The 14,863-nt window shown below is 36.9% G+C and overlaps 1 protein-coding gene and 1 long non-coding RNA gene across 7 annotated transcripts in view; both read left to right on the top strand.

Annotated features, from left to right (window-relative positions):
- The first annotated feature begins 221 nt into the window (after positions 1 to 221).
- The window catches only part of ATL2 (atlastin GTPase 2), a 43,138-nt gene continuing 28,496 nt past the window's right edge, over positions 222 to 14,863 (top strand). For 3 of the 6 annotated variants that reach the window (XM_016162524.2, XM_016162525.2, XM_016162523.2), the window contains exon 1: positions 222 to 369. In XM_016162524.2, coding sequence (XP_016018010.1) covers positions 252 to 369 — 118 coding nt within the window. In that variant the 5' untranslated portion in view covers positions 222 to 251. Of the gene's footprint in view, positions 370 to 706; positions 902 to 14,863 lie in introns of those variants that run through there. The other 3 variants (XM_036224382.1, XM_036224381.1, XM_016162526.2) reach the window with 2 other exon arrangements.
- Positions 908 to 11,285, top strand: LOC118605152. The gene is made up of 2 exons (XR_004951944.1): positions 908 to 1,360; positions 11,093 to 11,285. It is a non-coding gene; the product is annotated as an uncharacterized LOC118605152 (long non-coding RNA).

Raw genomic sequence — 14,863 nt, 5'->3', positions numbered from 1 at the left:
ACGGTGGCTGTGGGATCGCACCTCAATTCCTCCCAGAAGTGAAAGGCCAGGAAAACTGAAGAGCAGGCCGGCAGGGTAGAGGCGGAGCGCGGGCGCGGATGGGCGGGACAAGGGAGGGCTCAGGGAGGACAAGGAGGAGCCGGCTGCGGGCGGCGCTAGGACCCGTCGGGCGCCCCACCGGCTCCCGGGAGGTTGATAAAGCGGCGGCGGCGTTTGACGTCAGTGGGGAGTTAATTTTAAATCGGTACAAGATGGCGGAGGGGGACGAGGTATCGCGGAGGCAGCAGCCGCACCAGGGGCTGCGGCGCCGGCGGCGGACCAGCGACCCAAGCACCGGCGTTAACCACGTCTCGTCCACGACCTTCTTAGGTACGGGCCAGCGGGGCGGAGGCCGCAGGTCCCGGGTGGGGAGAGGGCGCGGGTCACTCGGATCGCGGGCAGCGGCCGCAGGCGGCGGGGTCGTCGTCCGCGGCTGGCTCAGCTCTCCTCCTGCCGCCGCGTCTGGCCGACGGGCCTAGTCCCCGGCGCGCCCCGTGCTCCTGCCGCGCGCGGCCTCAAAGGGCGCGCTGCGGGCCGCGGCGCCCGCAGCTGTCGGGTGAACGGGCGGCGCGCACGTCTGCGCCCGGCGCCCGGCCCCCTGCCTGTCCGCCGCGTGGCTGCCGCTGCGTCCGCCCCGACCTGTGGGGGCGGCCTTGAGCCGGGGCCGCAGACCTGGGCACGGGGAGGTCGCCTGCGGCTCCGTCCCGGGGACCTCCGGACTCGGCAGGACGACCTGTCACCCAGCGGGCACTCGCTGCTCTCTGTCCTTCGCGCGGAAAGGGAGGAAGGGGTAACCAGGACATGATGGGCCCCGCAAAGGAGGACGCGGAGCGCGCGGGGGGAGCAGACGTCTCGCTGCCAGGTCGGAAATCTTTCCAGACAACCTTCCAGGAGGGAACCGCAGTCCGCAGGCCACGGCTTGTGCCCGGGCGCTTGCGTTCTGTGGCCTCTCGGGCCCCGAACCCATTTGCGAGAGTTGCGCGAGGCCGAGATGCGAGTCCAGGTTTAGTTGTCAAACTGGGGTTATGAGCTGTTTACTAGCCACTCAGACCGTAGTAAGGCTGGATCAGAAAGAAAGTGCCTGTGGTGTGAAGTCACCTGATTCTTCGTTCCCAGGTTTTGCTGAATTGAGTTCTTACTGTACGTGTACAAGGAGCGCCTCTGCCCTCTCGAAGACGCATTTGCTTCGGCAGTGGAGTGTTGTGTGTTCTTTTCACTGATAACACCCCTATTTTTAGGAGTTTAGCATTTGATCTTTTACCGTCGTGTGAACTGAACGAATGCATGAAGTCCTGATTGAGAATTTTGATGATATTTAAAGGTATAAAGTTTTTCAGAGGCTTAGCTTATAAGTAGTAAAAGCTTACGGTTAGGCGAGTACAGCCATGGCATACATAAAAGTTTGTTAACACACTAAATATTAACTTGTATTTTTCAGAATTCTCTCCACAATCTGATTTTGTGAGATGAAATATAAAACATTTTGATAAAGTATTAACCATGAAGACTCACTTTAATAGAAAAGTTTATGTGAACTGTACTTCATCATTCATGGTAGCCTCTGGACGTGTTGAACATATATCAGAGGTGATGACAAACTGTAGAGTTTTGGTAAGGGGAAAGAGAACAGGAAATAGAGCTTCTTTTATTATTGCCTGCCAACTAAAGCACTTGACCGAACTGTTTACATAGAAAAAAATACTATCAGAGAAGTTTTGCCTTATTGTCTTCTGGTTGAATTCTCAAGTAATTGTTTTGGAATGCTGATGGATTGATGAACTCTTTTGGACTCTTAGGCATGAGTGTGCTTATCTATCTGTCTAATCTGTCTAATCTATCTAATTTATTCTTTTTAAGATTACCATTTTAGATGTAGTTTCAAAGTATTTTATATACCTGCCTAATCAGGAGAAGCATACATAACTTTATGACTCAGTCATGGTTATTAACATTTTTATGCTGTGGTACATTGAGAAGAGATACAATTCTTAAGACTTGATAAATAGGACTCACCACTTATTAAAATGCTCTGTCTGCTATTTACAGATTTTAGTCTTTTTTTTTTTATTTCTGTAGTTAAACTTCACTTGATAGTCATTCTTATCAAATAACTGCCTAAAACAGCCCCTCTCCCTGCTGATTTGTGGTGAGTCACCCATTACTACATTAAAAACCAAATAAACTTGTTAAAATTTGTGTGTAAGGTAAGAGAAAACAGACTGTGAATGAGTAGGGGACTCATCTGTTTTTTTTTTCTGTGTAGAAACTCTTTGTCTCCCTCTGCTTTCTGGATAAGTGAAGTTGAAGAGCTAAGTTGGGCTCTCACCACTCCAGTAGTTTAGTCTTTGGAAGATGCTTTGTGTCTCTTAAGAGAAATGCTTATCCATTTTAGGGATGTAGGGTCTTTATAAGGCACTAACACACTCATATTTTAATGACTTTGTAGGATGATAGGAATCTGAATGGGATTAAATCTATTTAATCAAGTCTTTTGAAATCTTTTATTTGGGGAAGAAGGAGCTGCCTTATACAGTAAAGAGATATTTATTATATGGAAGATAAACTGTGAGTTAAAATGAGCTTCTGCCTTTAAGTCAAGTGCACCTATTTTGGGATTCTTTTTTATTTTGCTGCATTGTTTTAACTTTAGGCTTAAGTTTTTAAATATTCACAAGTGAAAATAACATTCTTGAAATTGTTAGAACCTTTCCAAAATATTGCTTTTTCCATCTGTTTCATATTAAGCAGCTGCTAAGAGAGAGTACCTGGAAGACTTTCACCTAGTTTGATGCTGTAGATCAAGACATTTTTAAAATTGTGAGACTTAGTAGCAGTATACCTTTAAAAAATTGTTTATGCTTAATTGGAAGACCTGTTGACACACAAGTGAAAGCAAAGCCTTTTGGCAGGCTCTCCAAGTTATAAGTCACATATATTAGGGATGTAAATAAAAGTTAAATTTTTTGTGTGTATGATGACGATATTCAGCTTTATAGAAGGGGGCTTTCTCGGGGGTGGGTGCAGGGAGGCAGCGTCCTTTTTTTCTTTCTTGTTTAAAAAATGTGGTACTGTAGTCTTTGTAGCCACATTGGAGTTTTGAAGTCCAGGTATGTTATTTACGTTATTGGGCATTACTTAACCTAAGGAAGATAGTTGTGAATATAGAATAACTGAATTTGATCCCCCAATGAATTCCTTACTCATAGACGTTTTCTTATTCTTTACTCCTCATTACCTATATCATTCATTAAAATAGTTGAGGGCTTTCTTCATTGCTTTAAAAATGTATAGCAGAAAAAAGCATCAAACCTGAAAATATAATGGCAGTAATACTTGCTATTTTATAAAGCACTTTGAACATCTTGCTTTGATTTTTATTTCCTAAAACTTCCTATGAGGGAATTAAGTTGGAAGAGTTGTTTGTGACTTGTCTACAACCACAGAAACTACTCAGGCACCCTTACTACTCCTCACTCACCAGACTTGGAGGGGTCTTTCTTCATTTATAATTATCACAACATGTAATTCGAGATGACTAGGTACAACTTTGTTGGATGAATGAAGTCTGAAATCATACTAACGAGAAAATTGGGGCATTTAAAAAGTAAAAATGGGGCAAGTCACTAAGTAGAGTGGGTCATTTTAAAGTAGGAAGGGAAAAGGTAGATGGTATAGAAAGGAGTAGAAGTAATAACGTAGAACAGTTTTGCCTGTTTTGGACATGGAGAAGCATGAAGTGTTCAGAAGTACAAAACCAACATAACTACTTTACAAATGATCTTTCAAGTTATTGGTAAACATATCTCTGCGTATATGGGTGTACACATATTTGCTAAACTTGGGTAGATTTTTTAGAAATGCGTGTATGTAGGTAGCCACCCTGACTACCTACTCTGAAGCACAGACGGCGGCTGTACAGTAGTTGGTTTTATGGGTAGATAATATGTGTTAGAAACAACTGTTAAGTCATGAAAAACTAATTTATACATTCTCTATATTCCCAAGGAGATGATATGCACTTCTGACTGACTGGTTTTAGTTACCTGGCCAGTACAGGTAGAATCTAGGATATTTCCTTGCTAATGTACCAGCTTAATAAAAATTATTGGTACAACTTGTATTTCTATCATTGGCATCAAAATAACCAGTAACTCTTAATAATTTGATGGTGTAATAGGTAACTGATGAAAGATGCTTATCTAAGATCTCTAGTACATTTCATCTTTTTATTGCGTAATACTCAGATTGTGGGGACAATGTTTTTTTACTCACAGAGGATCAAGTTAGGTTATTGGACAATGAATGAGGAATCAAAAGCTGAGTGACTTCACTTAAACTCAGCCTTGAAGCCCCTCACATATAGTAGTGATAATAATCCTGTAACAGGACTGTTGTAGGAAAAGATGAGATGACAGGACACAAGTGTTTTGTAAATTGTAAAGCTGTCTGTAAGAAAGACAGTAATATATATGTAAGAAGTGCCATTTTGACTACTTGTGTTATTATTTGTATGTATATGTTTGTGACCAGAAAGTCTCTTCTAATTTTTTTTCCTGTAATGTGGACAAAGGTTTAGTTTGGGCAAGGTCGATGGGTAAATTTTTAATTTTATTTGTAAAATGCTGGTAATGCATTCGTGATTCGGGTTATTGTATTAAATGTGATAAAAATACTTATCCAGTGGAAAACATTCTGTTGATGGTAGTTACTACTATAATGTGTGGTTATCTAAGATGAGATTTTGAACTAAAAATTTCTAAAGTAGGTGACTTAAAGGCCTTTTCAGTTTTAATAAAAAAAAAATACCTTCATGCTTTTCAGCTATCTTCATTTAAATAAACTTTCATTTTAGAGAATCAATTAATCATGTGGCAAAATAGTCTGAAATTGTTTATTTCAGTTATAGGATTCAATATGAATTAATTTTTTAGTTAAGGCCTTGGCATTTTCCAAGTAGGGTGCATTGGCTTTTCAGACAGTAAACATGCAAAAATCTAACTTGGATCTGTTACACACAAGAATGCTTAAAAAAAATGATTGACTAAACACCTAATTTGTGAATCCATAAAAAGCCCTCCCCCCTTATTGTAATCATTTCAGTAGAGCCATGGTGAATGGTCAGAACATACTTATTTTAACTAAAGACTTACTTTTGAGTTCTATAAACTTCCTGTGACCTTCAGAATGCATTTAGAATAGAAGCTTGGATTTTTAAAACTAGCTCAATGATAATATTTTTTCCTTCCTGGTGGTTAAGAGAACCCTACAAACTTAAGATCTTAAATTTTTTTTTTTTTATTAAATAGATAAAAAACTATGAAGGTACTTTAGAAGCTTTAAAGCCTTCCATAAAGAAGAAACTCTTTATAGGAGGTGAAATTGGCATACGAAACACACTGTTCTTTTCATATTTGAATAAATGGGTTTATGAGATATTAAAAGTTGGATTAAGTTCACTTTTATTGGAATGAGGGGGATGGTTTTTGAGTAAGTCAGAAATTTTGACAGGAAAATCATCCTTGTTCTTAGGTTTTTTGAAGACCATTATTAATCAGATCTTCAGAAAATTGGTGTTTTTTTTCATCAGCACTTTATTTTAAAATAGATATGATGATATGAACTGGCTATATAAATTTTTTGTTTAGAGTTAGAGGGTTTTTATTGCAGGAAAACGGCAGTGCACTTGGATACCGTTTCTCACAAAATTCTATCTAAAGTAGGCTGTAGTGTCTAGGGAAGGTTCAGTGTGGCTCATGCCAAATGTCTCACAACTAGATGTTAAAATAGAAGTTTACTGCCTTTAAGTTATAGCTAAACTCACAGCTCTTTTCTTACTAGGAGTAAAATGGTAATTCATACTTTGTTGGGAAAGTTTTATTTTTTTTATTTGAAAAGCAGTATATCTTTGTAGACACGTGGAAAACACAAAATGAAAAGGAAGAAAGTAAAGAAAGTAAAAATCATACCAATTAGTGGTAACCACTGCTAATGTTTTAATGGACATCTTTTAGTTTATATCCTTTTTTAAATGCATAATTTAATTTTTCCTAAATTAGGATCTTATTGTAATTTTGTAATTTACTTTTTCATTTTATATTGTATTTGCCTATGTGATTAATCTCTATAGCATGATTTTTTGAGTACTTAACTAATCGTCATTTTGGATATGGGGTTATTTCTTGTGAATAATGCTGGTTGAACATCTTTGTAGATAAATCTTGACCTTCAGGATAAGGTCTTAAAAGTAGATTTCTGGGTCAAATGGCATGCACATTTTCAAAACTGAAGATACACATCATCGTGTCTATTCAGAAGGGTTGTACCCATTTATTCTGTCACCCATTAGGGTTTGGTTTGTGCTTGTTTACAAATATCTTTGTTTACAAGTGGGTGTTATTTAAAAATAAATGTCAACTAGGTAAAAGTAGGGATCTTACCGTTTCATTTGCATTTATTTGATTACAGTTGATGTTGAAATTTTAATATGGTAACCGAATGTGAATCTCATTTAAGAGCTCCAGTTCTTAAGGGTAAACAGCAACATCCATAGGTCAGGGGTGGAATTGGGGGGTGAGGAATTAAAGAGCGGGGAAAAAAATAATGTCTTAAAAGCACTTGACATGTATTGAGTGAACAAAGAAAGTTATCATCTCTTCTCTTCAGGGTAAAGGAAAATCTGAAGGGGCTGGGACTAGTTTTTTCGGGTAATAAAAAAGGTGAAGAAGGGCAGGAAGATAGAGGACCATACTTAAACAACTAGCTTTTTTCCCTTGATGTTATCATTTGACATATTGAGCACCTGGCTTATAAAAGGGTTTTTGGGTTGCTTGTCATGAACACCTACTGTAGAAAAGTGTGGAACAGATCCTTGTTCCATGCTTTCATGTAGATGGGAGATCAGATAGAGTAGGGATTCCCCAATCCCTGGCCTGTGGACAGGTACTGGTCCGGGGCCTCTTAGGAACCAGACCACACAGCAGGAGGTGGGTGGTGGGCGGGCAAGCAAGCAAGCAAAGCTTCATCTGTATTTGCAGCCACTCCCCAGTGCTAGCATCATTGCCTCAGTTCTACCTCAGATGATCAGGCATTAGATTCTCATAGGAGCACAGGTTCCTGGTGCCAGAAATGTTGGGGACCCTTGTTAGACTTTATGCATGTTTGTGAGAAAAGTTTATTAAGTTTATAATTTTAGAAGTAGAAATTACTGCCTGCTCGTGTTGGTGCGAACGACTTCATGGAGGAGATAGATGGTCTTTGTCAGGTCTTGAAGAATGAGTGGTTTTTTGAGAACAGTGCAGGATATATCACATGTTTAGAAATAAAATAGGCAGTATGTTAGTAAGCTTTTTACAAGAGTCTGAACCCTTGTCCCTCCTAAGAATTTTTCTAAAAGGGATACTTAAAAAAGTATTAAAAGTAATTAGAGGCAATTGAAAGATCAAATGGTGCTGGACCATGTTTGTTTAAAAAGGAGTATGGATTGTTTTTCTGTGGCCAAATACAGCAAAGAATTGGAAAAATTGCCTGAATAGTTCCAAATGTGACTTCTTTAAAAACTATGGAGATATGTTTCCCCTGCCCCTTGTTTTTGAGCATGTATATTTATCTGCCACAAGAAATCCTGACATATACTCTAAAATTGCCAAACTAGAGAAAAGGAGAAAAGGAGAGTATACAGAGGACCTCTGACTTTCTTATCCCTTCTGGTTTTTTTTTTTTGTTTTTGTTTTTCTTCTTCAAATTAGTCACATTTTATCTAGCTGGAAGGATGCTTGTCTGTTTTTGGCACTATTCCCTTTTTACAGCTGTTCTTTTAGTAGGCAGTTTGCCTGTCTTGAGCCAAGTTTGGGATTTGGGTGTATACTTTAATTTTCTTTCTTTTTTTTAAATTGCTACTTTAACGAGTCACCCGAGGTAGAGAGTTGTGGCAACTCTTAATGCCTTTATTTCCAGGGCCTTGGCTCATAGATATCTGTTGAGATACATCATCAAAACGCTATTCTGAATTTAAACTTGGTTCCTTGTGTGTATATATTTTTTTATGACTCCTAACTGGTTTTAATAAATTTCAATAGTTCTATGGGTTTAATATCTTTTAAATTTCCACAGAGTTAATTTTTGGGTCAAAAAGGGAATGTTTAAATTGTTTGGCTGAGTCAAGGAAACCTCTGGGTTTGATGGATTTCTGATCTGTGTGTTACAAAACTTTGTAGTCACCGTATCAAAAATAACTTTTGAAAGTGGAAATTTTAGTGCATTGTTGCTTTAGAAAGGCTTGTAAGAAAACAGAATGCCTTATAAAAAATATGGAATAATTTAGTGTTATCTGTTGCATAGTCCAAAGAAGGATGTTGAAGAATTAGCTAGCTCTCATCACTTTCCATTTTTACTGTCACCTCCTGACTTTGGGCTCCTCACCTAATACTCAGTCTCTTCTAGTTGCCTTAATATCTGATTTCCCTGTTTTTAGATTTTCATTATACTTCTTACTTACCCATCACTTTCAGTTTAACTCTGCAACACAGCTTTGATCCAATCACTTCTCTGCTTCAAATTTTTCCATGGCTCTCCTCAGGATAATGCCCAGCACTCCTAACCTAAACTTTTAAAGTTAGCCTTAATCTTGTTTTCAGGGCTCAGAGGGATTCAGCATTCTCCCGGATGTCTTCATTAATGACTCTCATTTAAATAACCTAATGTAACACTTTCTTTTACTGTTCTTTTAATCTTGTTCCTGTTAGAATCTTGAGAGTTAGGACTATTATTAGCAAATTGTACTCATCTAGTATCTAGAATAGTGCTTTGCTCTTTAATTACTGACTTGAAGTAGGTAAGGTGGGAGATCGTCCTCATTTATTTATGTCACATTGTAATAGGTGTACCAAGCATTGTTTCAATAAATATGAAACAATGAGTTGCATATTTATTTGCATGTAAACATGTATGCATATCTTACCAAAGACGGGCAAATATAATTTTATTCCATCTTATATTTTGAAAGTCTACACCTTAAAACTTGCCTCCAGGAAAGCTTATGAAGAAAAAAAAACTTTTCCCAAATGTTAGGGGAATGTATAAATGATGTGTTGACTATATATATAAATGATTAAGTTTTGACAAGGAAATTTTTGGATAAAATAAAGGGAAAAATAGCTGTATGCCAAGATTTGTTACAAAGATGAGAAATATACTCCTCTCGTTTTTGTTAACAAATTGTATTTTTGGTAACTTCAGTTTTCTGAAAATCTGGAGCACATAAGAATTTAGTTTTGAATTATTCAACTAACATGTCCATTTGGCATAGTTGGAAGATGATGGATTTGACTATTACAAAGACCTGGGTGTATATCCTTATTTGGTTACTTACTAAATGTATGTCCTTGCAGATTGCTTAATCTGAGCCTCACTGTCCTCCTCTAATTCTTTAAAAACTTGGACCACAGAATGAAAGTACATCTCCCCGCCCCCCACCAATATAAACAAACAAAAAAGTACATTAAGAGCAGATGTAAGACCCCTTGGATGAGATTTATTTGCAAGACTTCCCTGTAGAAGAAAATAGAGACCTTTTTTGAGGACTGTGAAGTTGCAGAACCTTATAAAATTCTTCTGAATTTCTTGTTGCTTAGAGTCCCCTGAGCCGTTATTCCTTTTAGCATCTCTTAACTAACCAACAAAATTGACTTCTTAAATATCAATCTCATTTAAAATTTCTAATTTAAATGAATTTCAGTTGAAATTTTATCTCTAAGTACACTTATATTCAAGTATATGCTTTAATACTTGTTAATACTTGATAATAAGCGTTGGGAAAATACTTTTGAATGTATACATTTGTAATCTATTTTACATTTTTCTTCTATTTAGATAAATGCATAAAGTATTTTTATGACTCAGTATTCTTTAAATGGGAACAGCAAAATTCTGTTACATCAGTGCTGGTTACTATGGAAACAATAGATTTCAAATGTAAAATAGTATGCAAATCTTATACGAAAACAACTTTATGTTTATCTCCTGATTTGATAGTAATGAAGAAAGGAGACGAACTGTCTTATATACTCTTAAAAACATTTTTAAAGCTTAGCGATTTTGCATGGTTTTATTGGCCAAAGGGGCAAAGTTAATGGGGCAAAGGTATTTGAAAGAGTTCAGAACAGGCCTCCCCAAGATGTGTCACTTTGGCCTGTGGATTATTTTGAGCCAAAGGCAGTTGAGACCCTGTGGGTCCAGGAGAAAACTTCTGGCCCTCGGCTACCTAGAAGAATCTACATTAGAGTCCTTCCCCATAGTAAGAGTTATTACGAGAGAGAACATTTTATGACCTACCTGTGGGCCAGGGCAGACTTCTAATTACTGAACTTCTGTTCTTTTTATCATCCTACCAGTGACCTTCCTCTCCTGAAGCCCCAAGGCATCATTTCTTGGCTCAGGATGCCATACATTGCTCATTTTATTTTTATGTCTCTGAACCTCATGTACGTGGGGTTCTTATATGTACACACAAAATTAAATTTATTTTCTCTTGTTAATTTGTATCCTGTCGATTTAATTATTATACCAGCTGGAAGAACCTAGAAGGGCAGAGTAAAATTTCTTCCTCCCCCACATTATCTAATATCTGATGTTGTTAATACATCCTCTTCAGAAGTCTTCAAAAGTCTTTATTTTTGTAGTTTGCATTGTGGTTCCAGCTTTATATGAGAAAGTTTAGCTTTATGAGTTATTTTTTTTTCCGTTTTGCCTTTTGTTCTTTATAAGTTCTTAACATTTTATAGGAACAAATAGTTAAAACCTTTTTTTTGGTTGTTTTTGGATTTTCTGATTGGCTAATAGCTCTTCTTCTCCTTAAGAAAAATACTTTAATGAAGTCCAAATTTGTGTCTTTGTCAATATTATTCTAGGCTGCATCTGTCTGGGGCAGGGGGAGGAGAGCCCAGCACTGCTATAAAAGCTCTCCCAGGTGACTGTTACGACTGCAGATCAGTACTTTCAACCATAGATGTCTATCATGTCAACATATTAAAATATTTTTTACATTTACTTTTTTAAGGTATGGATGTCTGTACAATGCCTCTTCAGGATCCTCAGTAGTTAGAATGGAGTGGAGTGGTTGTATCTCAAAGAGTATTAGCAGTCTCATGAAGAATGGAAGATTATAGTTGAGCTTGAAAACTTTCTTCTGTGTTAACTTTAACATCACTAGAAACTACATGCAATAAAATAAATGAAATTGGCATACTAAATACCTGTAAAATATTGTGATCCTTGGTTCTCTGTTATTTCCTGAGTGTTGGTTTTATGTTGGAGGTCTAAATATGCAGTTTCAGCCTCTACCCTGGATTCACTGAATCAGCATATGCATTTTAACAAGATCCTCAGGTTATTCATATGCATGCTAAAAGTTTTGAGAAGCGCTGCTATTGAGGATATAACACTAAAGTAATAAGACCTGGTCCTTCAGTAGTGGTCTAGTCATGTATTTTCCTTATAATTTCCTTATTTCTATTATGCATTTGGCTACATAATGTCCAAAACCCCTGTGAGTGATATATTAGATTTATTTTTAAATACAGTAAGTCCTCAACATCAATAGGTTCATGGAACTATAGTGAAATGACTTATAGCGAAACCACACTTAACCATAGGCTATTTAATACAAGAATTAAGTTTCTATAGCACATTTATGGTCACAGAAGCATCACCAAACTTCTAAAGAAAGACTTAATACTTCTGGTATTAAACATTGAAATAAATGTGAGCTAGATGTGCATTTAAAAGAGATTAATAAAAAGATTATTATTTTCTAATTCACTTATTCCAGTTCAAAGTTGATGGTGGCTGGAACCTATCCCAGCAGCTCAGGGCACAAGGCATGAACCAACCGTGGACAGGACATCCTTCTGTTAGAGGGTGCACTCATCCACACCCACACTCACTCAGACTGGGACAATGTAGACACATAGATTCACCTAACATGCACATCTTTGGGATATGGGAAGAAATTGGCATACCCGGAGAAAACCCATGCTGACATGGGATGAATGTGCAAACTCCACATAGACAGTGACTCTGACCCAGAACTGACTTTTTTTTTTTTCATCAATGTTACGATGAAATGATGTTAAATGAAGTGATGTTGTTTGAGGACCTGCTGTACTAAAACTTAAATGTCCTCGTGTCTTGACATGTATTTTAGGGAGCATATGCATATTCTATTGATGCTTAAACTTTAAACACTTGTTGGAGTAAAAAAGTCCCTTTTCAATGTAAAAAGCTGTCTCTCAAGTTTTTAAGAAGTATTAGTAACTTCATAATACCTATTTATTTTTTAAGCAAAATATTTTGGCATGATGAAGTACTGGATTCACAGGAATTCATTCAAAAAGGAGTAAATTTGTCACCATTAGAGACATTCAAAATTATGTTTTGCAGGTCCTGAATTTAGGTCAAGAGAAAATATTTAAAAATTAATTGGAACAGTGTCAGAATTGATGGACAGCCCTAGTTTTTCATCAGATTGGAGTATAACCTTCTTTGGCAATTATCAAGGGACAATACTAATTAGAATATTTTCTTTCCCCTGGAAATGGATTAATGAATTGGTTGTATTGCTTTATCCTCTCATTTAATAAATGAGAGGTGCCAAGGGGAATAGGTTGGATTTGATTTTTTCAGATTTATCTACCCTACTGAAATAATTTACATAAAGTCCACTGATTTTTGAGTATGGTTTGATGAGTTTTGATACATGTATAATTTTATAACCACCACCATCACCACAATCATGATGTAGAACATTTCCATCATCTCAAAAAGTTCCCTTTATAGTTCTGTAGCTTCAGCTGCTATAACAAATTACCATAAATTGGTGACTTAAAAAACACACACATTTATTTCTCAGTTATGGAGACTGGGAAGTCCAAGATTAAGGTGCCAGAGATATGGTGTCTATCTAGTAAGAGCCCTCTTTTCAGTTTGCAGATGGCTATCTTCTTGCTGTATCCTACTATGGTAGAGATCATCTCTCTCAAGTCTCTCGTTAATCCTGTACGTGAGGTTCCACCCTCATAACCAGATTATCCCCTGAAGATAGCACCTCCAAATACCATCACTTTGGGGATTTGGGCTTCAGCCTGTGAATTTGGGGACACACAAACATTTAGTCCATAGCACTCATCAATTCTCTTCTTACCTTCAGCTCCTGGCAAGTACTGATATGGTTTCTGTTACTACAGATTTACTTTTTCTAGCATTGAATCAGACAGTATAATATTTTGCGTGTGACTTCTTTTACTTACAATGCTTTTTAGATTTATCTGTGTTGTGTATTTTAGTAATTCGTTTCTTTTCATTGCCAAGTAGTAATTCATTGTATGGATTTAACACAGTTCATTCATTTTCCAATAAATGAACACATTTAAGTTGTTTTCCGTGTATGGCCATTATGAATAAAGCTGCTATGAACATTTGTGTTCAAGTCTTGTTGTCGTATGTTTAATTTCTCTTCTAAGTACCTAAGAATATGATTGCGATTATATGGTTAAGCGTATGTTTAACTTTATATAGGTATGTAGGATATTGCCAAAACGTTTTTCAAAGTGGTGGTATCATTTTATATCCTCATCAGAAATATGTAAGTGCCAGTTCCTCTGAACAAACTCTTTTGTCATTCTTATAAATTTTAGCTATTCTGGTGAGTGTGTAGTGTATGTCATTGTGGTATTAATTTATATTTCTCTAACATCTAATGGTGTTGAGCATATTTTCATGTGCTTATTGACCATTTATATATCTTTGAAATATCTGTTAAAATCTCCCATTTTAAAATGGAATTGTTCTTATTGAGTTGTAGGAGTTCTTTATATATTCTGAATACTGGATTTTGATGAATGATTTTTATGTCTGTCCTAAGGTATGTTGGTCTGTAGTTTTGTTATCTTGTAATGTCTGTCTGGTTTTGATATTAGATTTTAGGAGGTAAGAATCAATGTGTGTTTAGAACTGTATTTCTGGGGAAGAGGGTTGAGATATATGGTTGGATAGGCGCAGAATTTTGCAATCGGTTGACTTTGTCTTGTATGTATTGTAAACATTTTATTTTTGGATCTCCATGGCACTCTTCTGCCCCTCCCAATTTCTAGATCTGGAGGCTTAATCAGATACATATTTTAAAAAAATTTTCTCCAGAAGTAAATCATTGGTGGTGTCTGGTCCTTCCTAATGCATCAAATCAGGGGTCACAAAATGTGTTTTTTTGATGTTAAGACTGATTGGAGTTATACTCTATCCCATCAGCTTATGATCCAGTAGTCTTAAGTAATCATTTGTGCATTGCTGCCTTTTGAAGTCCACATTTTTAGGTAGTGAAGACTACTTGGATTCTATTTCTGCAGGACCTTAGATACTCTTTAATTGATTCCTGGATAAACAGTGTTAAGTCAGATATTTAGTTCTTATAAGTGTGTGTTATTTCTAATTGGGATTTTGTTTTAAGAAATCTGTTTTATTCTGTATCATACTTGATCTTGAAGATAAATGAAAAGAATGAGATATTTTACAGATATTTATGAAGAACATAAACTAGATATCTAATATGCATATATTGTTATTTAGTAATTATTTTATGCTTAATACTAATATAACCTTTTAAGGAATTTTTCTTCATAAACTAGATTGGCTGGATTAATTGAGGTTTCTTAGAGCCTCTTCTAAGGCTCTCCTAAGAGCAAGATAAAGCACAAGTCAGTATACCTCCTTTCCCTCGTAGAATTTGCTTTAACAAGCATAGGAGGTCTACGTTATTTTAAAGACCTTGTAATTA

This window comes from Rousettus aegyptiacus, unplaced genomic scaffold, assembly GCF_014176215.1.
Source record: "Rousettus aegyptiacus isolate mRouAeg1 unplaced genomic scaffold, mRouAeg1.p scaffold_m13_p_7, whole genome shotgun sequence".
NCBI lineage: Eukaryota > Metazoa > Chordata > Mammalia > Chiroptera > Pteropodidae > Rousettus > Rousettus aegyptiacus.
Note: the sequence above shows the minus strand (reverse complement) of the source record. Positions and strands in the feature narration are given on the sequence as shown.